At 43.0% G+C, this 14,416-nt stretch overlaps 1 protein-coding gene across 1 annotated transcript; it reads left to right on the top strand.

Moving 5' to 3' along the window:
- Positions 1-3,336: 3,336 nt before the first annotated feature.
- On the top strand, positions 3,337-9,534 carry EIF4H (eukaryotic translation initiation factor 4H; the record flags this gene model as incomplete). The annotated part of the gene is made up of 6 exons (XM_010075359.1): positions 3,337-3,518; positions 4,512-4,576; positions 4,684-4,783; positions 5,419-5,484; positions 7,355-7,513; positions 7,639-9,534. Coding segments are annotated over 6 exons (709 nt in total), but the record flags the coding sequence as incomplete, so codon positions are not given.
- Between the last annotated feature and the right edge of the window lie 4,882 nt (positions 9,535-14,416).

The following is a 14,416-nucleotide window of genomic DNA, read 5'->3' as shown; positions in this document are numbered from 1 at the left end:
GGGACAGACCGGGAGATGGGAGGAGGGAGCTTCCCGTGAAGGACCGTAGAGGGGCGAGAGGCCTGTGTTCTGGGGGGACGAGCTCTGTCTGCACGGCGAGGTGCCTGGCGGCGGGGGGAGCTTACTGTAGAGATGTACTGGATTGCTTGAATAAATTGTGTATGTATTTAGAGTTGTGGTCTTGGAGATTGTCACAAAGCTTGTATCCTGCTGAGCCTTATGCTGCCTCTGGTGAAGCACTGACATTGGAATCCAGTAAGGGTGTTGTTTTTGTGCTGAGCAAAAAGATAAATACTGAACTATTGTTTTGATCCTTAGTGAAAGACCATTAAACTCAAATACTAGCTTTCAAAATATTATTTGTTTTGAACTTTTGAGACACTTGGGTTTCTGGAGAGAATAACTGATCTTTCTGAAAGAATAGCTTCAAAGTGATAGTTTGGTGGTTTTTTTCACCCCAATATGGTCTTAAGATGTTGATTAACTCAGTCCACCAAAAAGAAAATCTAATTATAGGGAAGCTTGCATCTGCTAAAACCAAGCTTTCCTCTTTAGCTTTCTGCTTTGGTTTTCTGAAAAAGAAATCAAATTGTTGTGTTTCAGATTCCCACATTAAGATGACATAATTATTACCTAATGGTGTCTGAGCAAAAGTTACACTGAGTGGGAAATGCAGATATTCATTTAGTACTTTGGTGTGACCCAGTTCACTTAGTTCAGAGATGTTTTCAATTATAGTTGACTTTTGTCCTAATTTGTTACAAATGAGAGCATCTTTTCTCAATCTCTTTGTTTGGTTTCTGAAGTCAGCCTTTTTTTTTTTCCCCCCACTGTTTCAGTGTTGAAAAAATCTAGAGAAGTGAAGAAACAGTTTCTTTTTGTGTTGCTATACCTGGGTTCTGTAGGAAACTTAGTTTGGAACCTAGTAATTGACCATTTCTGTTCTTTGAAGGGAGACAAAAATACCAAATACATCGTCATACATTTCATAACTGAGGCCTTAATGGATCAAATTCAAAAAGAATACTTCATTTTCTGACTTAATATCAGTAGGAATTGCACGACAGAGCGTGGTTTTCCACACATGCACCCTGGGAAGTTCTGGTGTGCTGTGGTAAAACAAGGTTTGACTGTAGCACAAAAAAGTCTTTTGGGGATTGCTGACTTGAGGGTGTGGTTTCAGAAGCAGCTCAAATTGATCTGAGTGGAGGTTGCTGTTGAAAGCTGTAGTTCGAGCCCTTCCTTTCATTCTCCTTCCCCTGTTGGCACGGGTGCTCTTTGCAGCTGTCCAGATCACCTTGTTGATCTGGCTAAGAATTCAACTTCAGGGTGAGTTTTCAGGTGCACTGGCTCACTGAACCAGGTGACTGGCAGTCCAAGGAACATGATGAGAATGTGTAGAAGGAGGGAATGCTCCTTTTAAACTCAGCCAAAGCAGTTCTGATGTTCCTGTAGAATATAAAACTTAAGATTTTTGACTGCAAATTAAATGTGTGGTATTTTAATAGCTGTTTGTATGGTCAGAGATGAGAATAAAGGACAAAGACACGGAACTGATTCTTTGTATTATGGGATTCTTCAGAACAGTAACTTGGCTTTCTTGGAGTTCTTCCTTAAAACTTAGTATTGTGACTAAAGTTAATCTGCTATACGTACACAACACCCAACTACAGCAGCTGTAGTTCTCGAGTATGTTTTTGATTCTGACTTGTTAATGAGACAAAGGCAGATGAGTAATATTGTAAAACACGCTAAAATATCAATCTGGATGGACACTAATTAAAGATACATAGGTTGTGATGCAGGTACATTTAGCAGCATGCTGATAGTGTTGGTGATGAATGACTGCTGCGTGGAGCTGCTGCCATAAAAAGGCACAAATGACAAGCTCACCTAGAAAGAGTAAAGCAGTCTTATTCAAGATCTCTGCAGTATCTGATTCATTAGTTACAAAATACATATTCTTGAATGAAAAAAAGGCAGATGTGTGCATTGCTTGCCCAGTGGATTTTCTGGCTGCATGCAACCAGCCAGAATAAAAGGGAATAATAAAATGATTTGACCTTCTGCATTTTAAGTAGGACTCTGCAGAAATCTAGTTGGTCCATGTCACACTAGCAAGTCCAGGTTTGGTACAGTTTGTGTTCCTGTGTGCTCTTAAATGCACAATGAGCCTCTGGGAAAGGAAGCAGACATGAACAAAGTCCAGTAAAAGCAAGGTGTTGAGGGGAACGTGGGCGGTGTAGTGGGTAGGCATCTCAAGTCAGATTCTTTAGATAGGGGAAATGGTGTTGGAACCAGGGACAATGGCATCCTGTAGTCTAGAAGTCCAGGAGATATAACTTAAGGTTGCCTTGTGCCCACAGTACAAATCTTGCTCTGTGTAAAGGAGATCAAAGTTAGCTTTAGAAGATGAGGCTCTACAGGAAATGAACACATACATGTATTACATTAATAGGGTAAAGAATTTAGCTGGTACAGTCTAGCTCCTCAGCAACCAATGCCAATAGCATTAACTGAGACTAAGGGAAAAGATAGGAAAGACAACCTAGTTTACCTCTGTCTGTAATTCATAGAACAAATGAAGAAGAAGGAAGAATAATAAAGGAAGAAATAAATAAAGAAGAAATAAATAAGAAATAAATAAGCAATAAATAAAGAAGAAGGAAGAAAACATCCAAAAAGCACTGAAATTAGTTTCTGTGCCTTGGAACACCTTGCTCAAACAAGTTTTTTATTATGTGTTCAATTCAAAGCATTCCAGTACAGATATCTGACAGTTATGGCAATAACTTCAGAGTTAGGAGATGTTTCTGTCAAGCTAAATGCTGCTGAAATAATTTAGATAACTGTGGAGTGGATGTTGATAACGTACTATTTAGTTAATCTGGATCCAGTGCTTTTAATGGCAGGATAAGCTGAAGAGCCTGTGCCATGCGAGTATTTCTTCACTGCTATAAATTATTCTTAAAATCTAGTCTAGGATGTGTTTTTTAAGTAATGTTTTTGAGTAGAGGACAGTAGAGACAACCTTACGTTGCTTTTCTTAATGGATTGTGGGATGAAGAAGAAGTTCATTCATTACTGACTTCATGTGTAATCTATTTAAATTTGTTATTCATTTGTTTTCCCACTGAAGTACTGCATCAGGAAATACTAGAAAGGAGTTGGCCAGTGGTGGAGGTGGCTGGTGCAGGCAAAGAGAAAGAAAAACTAACTGAAGTTGTGGAAAAATTCACTTCCAAAAAGTCAAACAGCACCTGAGCAGTGCTATGTACTGTATTAGTGGTTGTGTTTGGAGTTGAGTTCCAGAGACACTGTGCCTTTTTTTGACAGGTCCCGTGGTGGTGGTCTTGGTTCCCGCAAACAGAAAGAGTTGCCAACAGAACCCCCTTTCACAGCGTATGTGGGAAATCTACCCTTCAACACCGTTCAAGGAGACATAGATGCCATCTTCAAGGATCTCAGTGTCAGGAGCGTACGACTAGTCAGAGACAAGGAAACAGACAAATTTAAAGGTGAGTTTTCAGAGTTGTAGTTGTAGGTGGATAACTGCTAGGAGAAAATGAGGGGCATCTACAGTCACTTTAATGGGGAATTTCAGTCTCTAAGCGCAGTTAGCTTGTTGATCTGCGTTTGTTCTTTATGTTGACTTATACCAGTTTCTCATTCACTAAGAAATAAACGTAGCATTTGAATGAGATTCGCTGTTCTTTCCATCATCTTAAGACAGAGACTAACCTGAGTGACCAGAATCAATATTTGCCCTGCTATAAAAGCACTTTGTCAAACCTTGTTTGTCTTGTGTGAATTGTAACAAAGCTGAAGTGTCTGACCCGCTTAAGATCCATGACCTTAAATGCTGAGTACATACACAACCTTGCTTTAGTTCAGGAGACTCCCATCACTTCAGGTCTGTCTTTCTTTTAGTAGGTAGGGAGAAAAAGCAAGTAGTAAGCTGTTTAGACAGTTGTTTTAAAGGATGCAAATCCAATTTCCGTTGGAATTGACCAGTGGAAAGGGAGTGTATTTTTAAGTTACTTTTTTGGGGAAAAGGCTTAACTCGGATAACAGAGAACCTCAGAGAAGGAGTAAATTCACTAAATAATGTGACACAAAATCAGACTGCTGGCCAAGCAGGTACTTCAGCTTCTTATTTAAAAATACTAGTAACCAAAGGTCAATATTCAGATAAATAATTGTCTAAAGGCATAGATCAAATCTAACCTGTAATGAGAACCCTATGGCAAAGGGAATTAATCAGGCTCTTAGCATTTGCATAGTGCCCATACAGTGTTCTGTTTCAGGATTTGTCCCCATCATTACTAGGCAGAGGGAAATGCATTCATCCTTACTGATGTTTGGTTTCTAAGTTTTGTGCCTCTTGCACTTAACATATGGTAGCTCATGTTTGGAAGAGAAGGAAAGCTATTAGCAGATATGCAGGAAGAGTAGCTTCTTACAAAGGCCTTTTAAAGTGCTGGTATTAACCTGTGAGGTTCTTCTTACAGGATTTTGTTATGTAGAGTTCGATGAGGTGGAGTCACTCAAAGAAGCTCTTACGTATGATGGTGCAGTAAGTATGCTTGCAATTAATTTGTGAAATAAAGATAAGCACAAATCTCAAACTCCTTGGCAGCCCACATGGTATATTCTGAAGAGATTCTCCCCTTTATTTAACAGCTTTTGGGTGACCGATCACTCCGAGTGGACATAGCAGAAGGCAGAAAACAGGATAAAGGTGGCTTTGGCTTCAGAAAAGGTGGCGGGGCTGATGACAGAGGTGACTTCCTTTTTTCTGAATATCTTCTTAAATCTGGTGGTTTAAGAAAAGGCATGCAAGTAAACATGAAGATTATATAGGAAGGAGAAATTTTATGTCTATACACATTTCTAACCTAGCTGCTGCCGCTCCTGAAATGCCTGGAATAGATGCGCTTTGTGTCCAAATGCTGAACGTGTTGTCACTCCTAGCCCAGGAAGTGAGACCAATACCCCTAGCAATGTACAGTGTCTTGCAGAGGACAATCATAAGCCCAACAGTCTGATCTGCTACTATTTTATTATGATGTGAGAAAAGTGAGTAAGCTAAGTAAGCAAAAGTATATAAATACTTATGTTGGACTATCTCCAGTTCCAGTGTAAAAATAGGCTTTGCTATAGTTGAAGCTTAATTGAGCTATACACACTAAAGATTTCCACTGAATGTGTATTAGAGAAACTTTTCTGACTGCTTATTCTTGGTTAACTTAAACTGATCTTTTGTTCCTATGCAATGGGACTTGGTAGTACTGAAACAAAAGCATTTTCCAGCAGCATGACTTTGGATGTTCAAGGACCAAAACTTTGGTTCGGTATCCCCTTGATCGGTCTTTCCCACAGCTTCAGACCTGAACACGATTGTGGCTTTTTTCCTAGGAATGGGAGGAGGTCCCCGAGAATCCAGAGGAGGTGGATGGGATTCAAGAGATGACTTCAATTCTGGTATCAGTATACAGTATACACTTATACAGCCAGGTGGCCTAAAAGGCACAGAATTGTTCTCATTTTCATGTCAGCTACATTTTTTTCCTATTACTGTTTTGATTGAGTCTACCGTATACCAACTTTGGACAACCTGCAGCTCCAGTGGGGTTCTTCAGGGGGAATCTTCCATTGCCTTATAGGAGAGGAAAGAGTCTTGATTGTAAATTTTATGAGACAATCCTAAATGACAGAATACTCATTCAAATGTAGCCTGTGGTGTCCAGGTTTTAAGCATTTCTCAAACACGAGGCCAAGTACATTTCTGAATAGTAGCAGAAACAGACAGATCATGTGGAAAAGCTGATACTGAATTCTTTTAGAGCAGAGGCTTTCACCTTCTGAAGGAGATGTGACACTGTATGTGTGTTCCTGAAGCAACTGACTTCTCCAAAGATGTATTAGTGTTCCAAAGCACTTCTAAATTAAAAATGTTCCAAACTTTGACTTGTTACAGTAGTGCAAGCTGCAGCAAACCACTGAGCTTGCTGAGTGGAAGGCAGTGATGGAGCCACTGTGTTAACTGCTGACTTCCAGTCAGTTCCTACCTGTTACAGTCTAGGGTGACATTAACACAATTGCTTTTGTCCTCTGAGATCATGGGTTTGGTCCATTTTCTGATGGGGAGATGCTGGCAAGTGCAACTTTGCAATGTCTGGTCTCTGCGTGAGTGGAATGGACAAAGAAGAAGGAGCAGTAACAGTGTGCCCTTGCAACTAGCATGAGTCTGGAGCATGGTGATGCAGAGAGGAAGCTTGCTACAGTGCTGTGCTTAACCTGCCTTCGTAACTGAGCGTTCTGGTGTCGTAGCTTTATACCTTTTTTGGCAGCTTCTTCAAATGCAGATGTGTTTTGGCTTGTTAGATGCTGGGTGAGTGATCTGTGAGCCAAAAGTTCAGCATTTAAGTCTTACAAGAAAAGCTTCTGTAGCAGCTCAGCCTTGCTCTGGATCAAGTCTTTAAAGATGGTTGTTTGGCACTGAAGTAAGGGACAGTTCTGCAACTCTGCCAAGTACTGAAGTGGAAAGGAAAGTCTCAAATGGGAGCAAAACAATTTTCTCTTCCAAGCAGCTTCTGAAAAACTGAATATGTTCCCCTTAGGTGTGCTGTGAGCCTGAAGTATCCTCCTGCCATTGAATGCATATGATATTCCAGCAGAGTCATTGGTACGGACTGGAACTCTGGCCAGTGATAGGCAGTTCCTGGTTTTTTGGTACATGAACTGAAGAAACGTGGTCAGTTTCACATTTAAAGTCTAAATTGTTTTTTCTGGCTCTATAATTTGTCTAGTAAGTGCCTGGTCAGTTTATAGAACAACTGAAAAGCTTTGGGGTTTTGCTCTGTTTTTCAGAGGCTTTGTTTTGGAAGGACTGTGTATTTCACTACTCCCTAGCTATTTTCCCATTTGCTCTGCTCCTGCAGATTTCATGCTAATGCTGTAGCCAGCGTGATCTTCTGGCTACAGAAGTACTCTGAGTGCTTCCAGTGTTGTCTCTGAACTCAGCTAACAGCGTTGACAATCTGCAGTTGCAGCTGAAGCTCAGATTTTAAGCTCACTTTATGACCCACTCTCCAACACTCCAATAAGCCTCTAGGTGGATAAAGCAGTTTCTGAACTTGGCATAGTATACTCTGTTTCAAACTGAATCTGTACGACTCTCGTAGAACGTGTTAAAGAACGTGTGAAGCAATCTGTCTACAGACAAAGGCTGTCAGTGCATCATCTTGGACTGAGAGCAGTGACTTACAAGGTTTTACAGTCATCCAGATAAAAATCCAGATTAAAAACATTGCAAAATGTTCTCTTTAAATTCACTGTCTTCCGTCTTCAGGATTCAAAGATGATGACTTCTTGGGAGGTCGGGGTAGAGGAACCCGCCCTGGAGACCGGCGACCACCAGGTGCCTCAATGGGAAGTGGTGGCACTGGTCGCTTCAGAGATGGGCCTCCCCTTCGTGGATCTTCCATGGACTTCAGAGAGCCAACAGAAGGTAAACTCTTTAATATATTCCGGAATTTAGTCTTCCTTCGTGAAGGAGACTCCTGCTTTCTTTGACAGGTTAAAGCTGCTACCCTTGACAGATAGATCTTAAAACCTTAATGTTTTCTCTTTCAGAGGAAAGAGCACAGCGACCCCGACTTCAGCTCAAACCTCGAACAGTTGGTACCCCGCTCAATCAAGTAGCCAACCCAAACTCTGCTATCTTTGGTGGAGCCAAGCCCCGAGAGGAAGTAGTAAAAGCGCACGACTGAGTTTGGGGTTGAGAGGGAATGGGGAGGCGGGAGAAAAAGCAAGACAGTACAGAGTAACTAGCTCTGCTGGAATGTCAACCCTGCAGTTTACCATTCCTGCCATCTGGCATTTGTCCTCTTTGAAACCGAAAATACAGAGCTTGTGAATGCATGTCAGCTGTTAACAAGTGGTTTTTAGTACGTTCTTGGCTTTGCTGTATCTAGTGCCTGCTTTGTGCTGAGTTTCCCTCTTCTGTTTCCTTCCAAGCAGCACAGTTGCCAGTAGTTAAGGCAATGTAGCTGCTTCCACGAGTGTGGAGGTCTCTGGACAAAGGTGCTGCTTTGACTTCTTCCTTTCTGGGTTTGTTTTACTTTAGAAGCACAGGTTAGACTTAGTTATTGCCCTGTATTGTTTCCTTTTACTTCCTCAGTGCTCCTCTTCTGATCTGCATGTCTTGTTCTGTATTGCTGTGGCTCTGAAGAGGAAAACTGGAGAGTCCAGATGAGTTGAACAGAGAAATTTACAGTTCTAACCAAGTAGTGAAATACCATTTATGACAATTGGCGTTAGTCACTGCATACATCAGAGCCCCGTCTAAAACTAAGGAGGATAACTGCTTTTTCACACAGGTTACCAGAAATACCAATTTAATAGATGCAAATCAAATTGGCTTACAAGGAGCCTGGTGAATAGGTGGTGGAATCCCTATGGATAGAGTGTCTGCCAGCAGACTGTTGCTGGTGGCTCTCTGTTGACTTCAAAATGGTATTATGCTACACCTCTGAGCTCAAGGTTAGTGCTGCAAAAATGTGCCTGTTTGAGCACAGCTGCTCACTGGCTCTTTCTGCTTACATTTTTTGGGGGGGCTTTACGCATTTGGTAAATTTTTAAACAAAGTTTCTACAAAAAGTTGACTTTTTTAGTTTTTGTTTAAGGAGTGTATACTTTGCCATGCAGTATGTAATTGCCATTATCCCCTGTATTTCTTTGCCCAGTGGTGTACAGTTTTAAGACCTCTGCTTTCAGAATACCTTGAAAATGGGCAGATTAGAAATCATTCTGCTGTAGATTCTCTTCATGTAGAAGTTCGGGTTAAAAGCATCTCTAACTGCTGCATCTCTCTTCACTTGAAATCTTTCTTGCCAGTGTTGTGTGGTAGGAGGGAGGGGGAGGCTGGAGCAAAAGGAGAGCGATCATTAGTGTTTAAAAACAAAACCTGGATCTATAACACTGAAGCGTGGATATGTGTGATGCATGAGAAAATTTTGGGCCCCCAGTGCTAGTGCTGACAGCTTTCAGATCAAACAGCCGGCACACCGGAGCACTTGCAGGAGGAGTTTGGAAGCATGGCTGCTTCACTGCCAGCATCACTGCTTGTAGTGAACCTCTTCCCTAAAGTTACCTTGGTAATGTCAGAGTCCCAGCAATTCACAGAACTACTCTTTCCTTCCTTCTGCCTGTCACTTAATCTGCTTCTGAGATAAGAACCATTTGTCTAACACTAATACTTAATTTAAGACAGACATGCATTTGTGTGGTTGTATTCCAAACCAATAATTGACCTATTTACATCTTCAATGTGGAAAAGATTTTAAGAACAAATTCCCATATAAAAATCTCACCTCTAGTCAAGGCAGTTGACTTTTAAATGTAAAAACAAAAACAAAAAAAAAGAATTCCAAACACTTAACACGTTCTGCTTCATAACAAAATAAATTTATGGATATGGTATTTTGTGAATGATCTTTTAAATAAAAGAAAACATTAAGTAATATTTAACATTGGTCTTTATTTGAGTCTGCTATAGCATGGCTTCCCTCCCTCAGTTTTCAAACATTGTGTTAGTTTGGAAATTTGTTGCCTTAAAGTTTATGGGGAATCAGTACCAGCCCCACTTCTTATACAGATTGGGATGGGGGAGGGAAAAGGAAAAGGGGAGGAACCTGATCTAAACAAGTGCCGGGGACATGCAGGATATGGTGAAGTAAAAGTTGTGCACAAGTGGAAGCAAGCCCAAGTTTTGTCCTGTGGCTTCAATGTAACCTCAGCTATGCATTGCTGAGGCTGCCGGGCAGAATGTGGCAGTACTACACCTTGCAGGGTCGTATTGCTCCTTGTGCCATTTCCCACACACTGGGTTCTGCTGCCCTCCCCTGCCCTGCACAGGGCAAAATGTGTGTGCTTCCAGGCTGAGTAGTGAGGGGTTTGATGTGGAGCCTTTGTGGCAGGATGAAGTAAATAATTCAGCTTGCTGCTGTCTTGCCTGGTTTCTTCCAACTTTCTCGGGTGACCTGTTTCCCTCTAAACAGCTGTTACTGAGGCTGTAGCCCTGTCTGTGAAGTGTGTGCACACTGTGGGGGAAGTTAAGGGAGGGAGAGCCATGTTTTTATTAAGGAAATGGGCTCTGACCTTCCTGCTGGTTTTACTGCTTTCCAGAGCCTGAAAGGATGGAAAGTGTCCTGCCTTGTGGTGACTCAGTCCCCTCTCTCTTTAGACCTGCTCTTACGACAGCTTGAGCTCTGGAGCCACTTGCTGAAGTGGTGTGTGTGCTAGCACCTGCCTGTCCTACAAGAATAATAACCCAAGTTATTATGAGCAGAGCCAGCTGGGGGGAGACAGTGTCCTTCAGCTGCTGTGACAAGGCTTGCTCAGAGCTGGTCTTTCACACCTCCTCATGGTGGAAGCAATAATTTCATCTGTCTGCATGGAGGGAAGTAGCACTGATCTGTGAGAAAGGTAGAGAGATGGAAAATGGCTCATCTTATTCGTATAAATATTTTTCTATGTCTACTAATATTTGTTCAGTCAAAGGGTTTCCCACCAGTGAATGCAGCCTAATCCCTATATCATTTAATATTTTTCTAATAGTTCTTCATATGCAAACATTAATGCACTGCCTGATTTTTTTGGAGCATTATGCTTCCTATATGGTTTATGGTCAGACTTGTTTTTCTTTTCCCCCTTCAGAAAATTTTTTACTAACTAACAGTTTCCTATACAGAAGCATATCAAACAGCTTGTGTCAACAGTTGACAGAACTATATTTAATGTATGGATGTGGCATTTAAGTTTTGTAGGAGGAAGCAAGATTAGGTTTTCCCCCTCCCACCAGCAGAAGGCAGTTAAGGTTCAAGCTGCAGTGCTCAATTTTACCTGCAGCTGAAATCTAAGCCTGGCATGGCAAAGCCCAGAGTGAGGAGGTCACCAGCAGTGGTAACAAATGGATAATTCACGTTGTGGCTATTCCTATTCTCACCAAGCTGTTCCTAGTAGCTGTGCAGAGCTTTCTTCAAGCTTGAACTTAAACAAAACTGGAGTCAGGAATGCAGCAGGCAGTTCTGGAACTGAAACCGAGTTGGCGTAGCGCTGCTTTGCTGCTGCAGAAAGTGCTCTGCGACGTTTCTCAGCTGGGCTGCAGGTGCGGAAGGCTGGCGTTGGAGGATGTGCAGGAGTGAGCAGTGTGCATCTAGCGTGCTGCAAAGCTCCACTGGCAAACCACCAAAAAATAATCCCCACTGAGCTCCCAAACCCAGGAGCAGTCCTGGGAGAGCTAACCCCAGTCCTCTGATGGCAGCAGCCCAGCGCTGGCACTGGTGTGTTGCCAGCTCACTGGACGTGCGGGTCTGTGACAGCATCCAAGGGGCTCTGTGCTGGTGATGGGGAATGTTCTGATGGCTGAAGAAAGAGGTGGAGGAGTGTTCACGTAGTCAAATCACAGGCTGGTGGTTGAAGCAAGTTCAAGTTATTTATGCCCCCAAGGGTGGCTGACCTGCCTTTGTGAAGCAGAAACAAGATGTTAGCCTACTCCCAAGATTTGCTGGCACTACGAAGAGTCTCCAGCGTTGACCACGTATTTCTGAAGTTCTGCTGGGTGTCCCAGAGCTGGTTGGAATAAAGAGGGATTATGGCCAAGACTCGCCGTCCCCGGGCAGTTTCGGATGGTGGTGATGTTTTTCATCCTATGAGTTCTGTTAGTTTCAATCCTGACTCTAGCACGTAGTGTAGTAGGAGCATTTGCTACCTGTAGTACTAGCTGCTGACGTGTCTTCAGAAAAAGATTATAATATCCTGAGAATTTTAGAGCAAATCCTGTAATCTTGCAACCCCTTTTTGTAGAAAAGATTTAATAGTAAAGCCAGTAAATTTTGAAATGCATGTGCGACCCCTTCCTCAGAGCGCTCGCATGTAGCAATTTGCAGAGCAGCCCTGGTCCTGCTGACTGCTTGAACAAAGCTGTTTGGAGCGACTGTTTTCCAGGATTCCCCCCGTTCCCCTGGAGTCACGTTTGCTCCCAGCTGTGCCAGTTTGCTCCCAGTGAAGCCAGGCATAGGTCACTGGGTTTTCCACACCGTTCTCGTTCCTTCTGGGCAGGTGGAAGCACACCTCATGATTATTCACACTGGCTTACAGCAGGAACACGGTCAGTAAGCTGTTAACTGCGTGCATCTTTACATCTGTGTGAAGTTTACGTTTTACATTCTGATGGTTTCTGTGTTTTGCTGCCGGACGAGAGCAGAGGCTCCGCAGGAACGGGGCTGTCTGTGTATCCTGGCGTATTCTAGCGCAGAATCTGTTCCTTTGTAGTTCCCAAGGGCCCTTCTCTGGGCTGGATTATTGGGATGCAATTTTGTACGAGACACTTGTCTTAAATTTTTAGAAAGGGGAGTTTCTGTGGCTGGAGAGGAATGGATTTCCAGCTGAGACTGGATTGTGCTAATCTGGTAGCTGAATCCCTCCTCTCAAATGCCACTTACCTACGGCAGGATTATAAGGAATTAAGTGTATTTGACAGAGGGCCATCTTTCATTGCGTGCGCACATTTATCTATATAATCTGTCATTTATTCTGTTATTTGTGATATCACTCACTATAGTGGTGTTAAACTGAACCGACTGGAACCATTTAAATAGTGCCATCAGATTCTTTGACCCTGCTTTCCGGAAGGATTTAATCCTTCGGTGCCAGACACTTGCCTCTCGAGCCTGATGCCCATCAGTAACAGCAATACCTTGATGACACTGTGTGTTTTGGAATAGTTGGCGAAACATACTCCTGCAGTGGCAGGTGGAGTCTGGTTGCACGTGCGGTGTCACGGTGTGTGTACGGTGTTGAGTCTAAGATCATGTTCCTCATCTTCTTTCATCTTTTAAGCTGAAGCTTAAGCTTTTTTCGTCTTTTAAGCTGAAAGAGGGGACATTGAGATGAGATATTGGGAAGAAATGTTTTCCTGTGTGGGGGTGAGGCAGTGGCCCAGGTTGCCCAGAGAAGCTGTGGATGCCCCATCCCTGGAGGGGTTCAAGGCCAGGCTGGATGAGGCTTTGGGCAACCTGGGCTAGTGGGAGGTGTCCCTGCCCATGGCAGGGGTGTTTGGAACTGGATGATCTTGAAGGTCCCTTCCAACCCAAACCGTTCTGTGATTCTATGATCTTACCATAGCTGTTTGGGTGACTAAATCTAAAGCATCCCATGGTTTCCTTTTCCATATCTGCAACAACTCCATTCCATGACATTCCCCGCGTGAGGGCAGGTTAATTTTACCATTGCTTTCCCTCATTTCTTTCCCCTTCGCAGCAAAGTGCATCCAAGGGCATTAAGGACTTTCCACGCCATTACAGACACAACCTGCTCACCTGTAAGCTCAGAAATTCCTGTGTAAAGCTCCAGAGCATCCCAGGGTTGATGTTTCGGGTAGGTTATCGCTGGGAACGCTGCCGCCACCCTTCCACCCAGTATGTTTCAGCCAGGTTAGCGTTCAGCACGGTAGGGATGTGCTTCCTACTATGAGATTGTTTCATTCACGTCACCGTGCTCCCAAGATCTGCCTCTTTCTTTTAAATAAACCAAAAAAAATCACTAGGTACCTCTATAAACCCCTGCAAAATCTGTACTGTAATGAACCTGTATCATTTGTATTGCTGCATAAAAATAAAAGCATTCAAACCTTCTAGGGTTTTGTGTTCAAATATAAGAATTATTTTGGCTACAAGGATGAACTGAGCAGGACAAGAAGGGGAAGAAGCGTTATAGCACCGTAGGGATGTACAGGATTAGTCTTTGCAAACTTTACTTGGACAAATTTTTTAAAGCACCCAGAAATGCTGGCTGTGAGTGGTATTTCCACTGGGTGGTAGCAGCATGTATCTTCAGCTGTAACAGAGCCGCTTTCGGTTTCGGGTTTGCAGTGGGGTGTGCAGCTGGGGCAGGGAGGAGGTGGCACTTCCCCTTCAGCTGGGGAAACGCTCCTGCAACCACAGCCCAGAGGAAAGCCGTTGCTTGGTCTGTACAGAAACATGCATGGACTACTTTGACATGTCAGAAAATTTCCTCCCAAAATTGACTTTCATTAAAACTGGCCTGAAAATTTGGCAAAACAAATGATCAGTGGTTGGGATGGGGTGTGTCCTTATTCTGGTCCCAAAGCAAAAGGGGGATTTGGATGGTGGTCTCCTACGACATGGGCAAAGCTTGACTCCCAAAGGGGATGAGCTGTGGGAGGAGGAGGAGGAAGCCTTTCCCCAAAACTCACAGCGTTGGGTGTGTTTCTGCAGAAAGGTCAGGTGCAGATGATGGATTGATTTCTGATCCTTGTTTCACTGCTAATTTCTGATCAGCATTAGTCATAACACCTGGTTCAGGCAGAACCAGCTGGTCCTTGAGCCCA

This window comes from Pterocles gutturalis, unplaced genomic scaffold, assembly GCF_000699245.1.
Source record: "Pterocles gutturalis isolate BGI_N339 unplaced genomic scaffold, ASM69924v1 scaffold21177, whole genome shotgun sequence".
Classification (NCBI taxonomy): domain Eukaryota; kingdom Metazoa; phylum Chordata; class Aves; order Pterocliformes; family Pteroclidae; genus Pterocles; species Pterocles gutturalis.
Note: the sequence above shows the minus strand (reverse complement) of the source record. Positions and strands in the feature narration are given on the sequence as shown.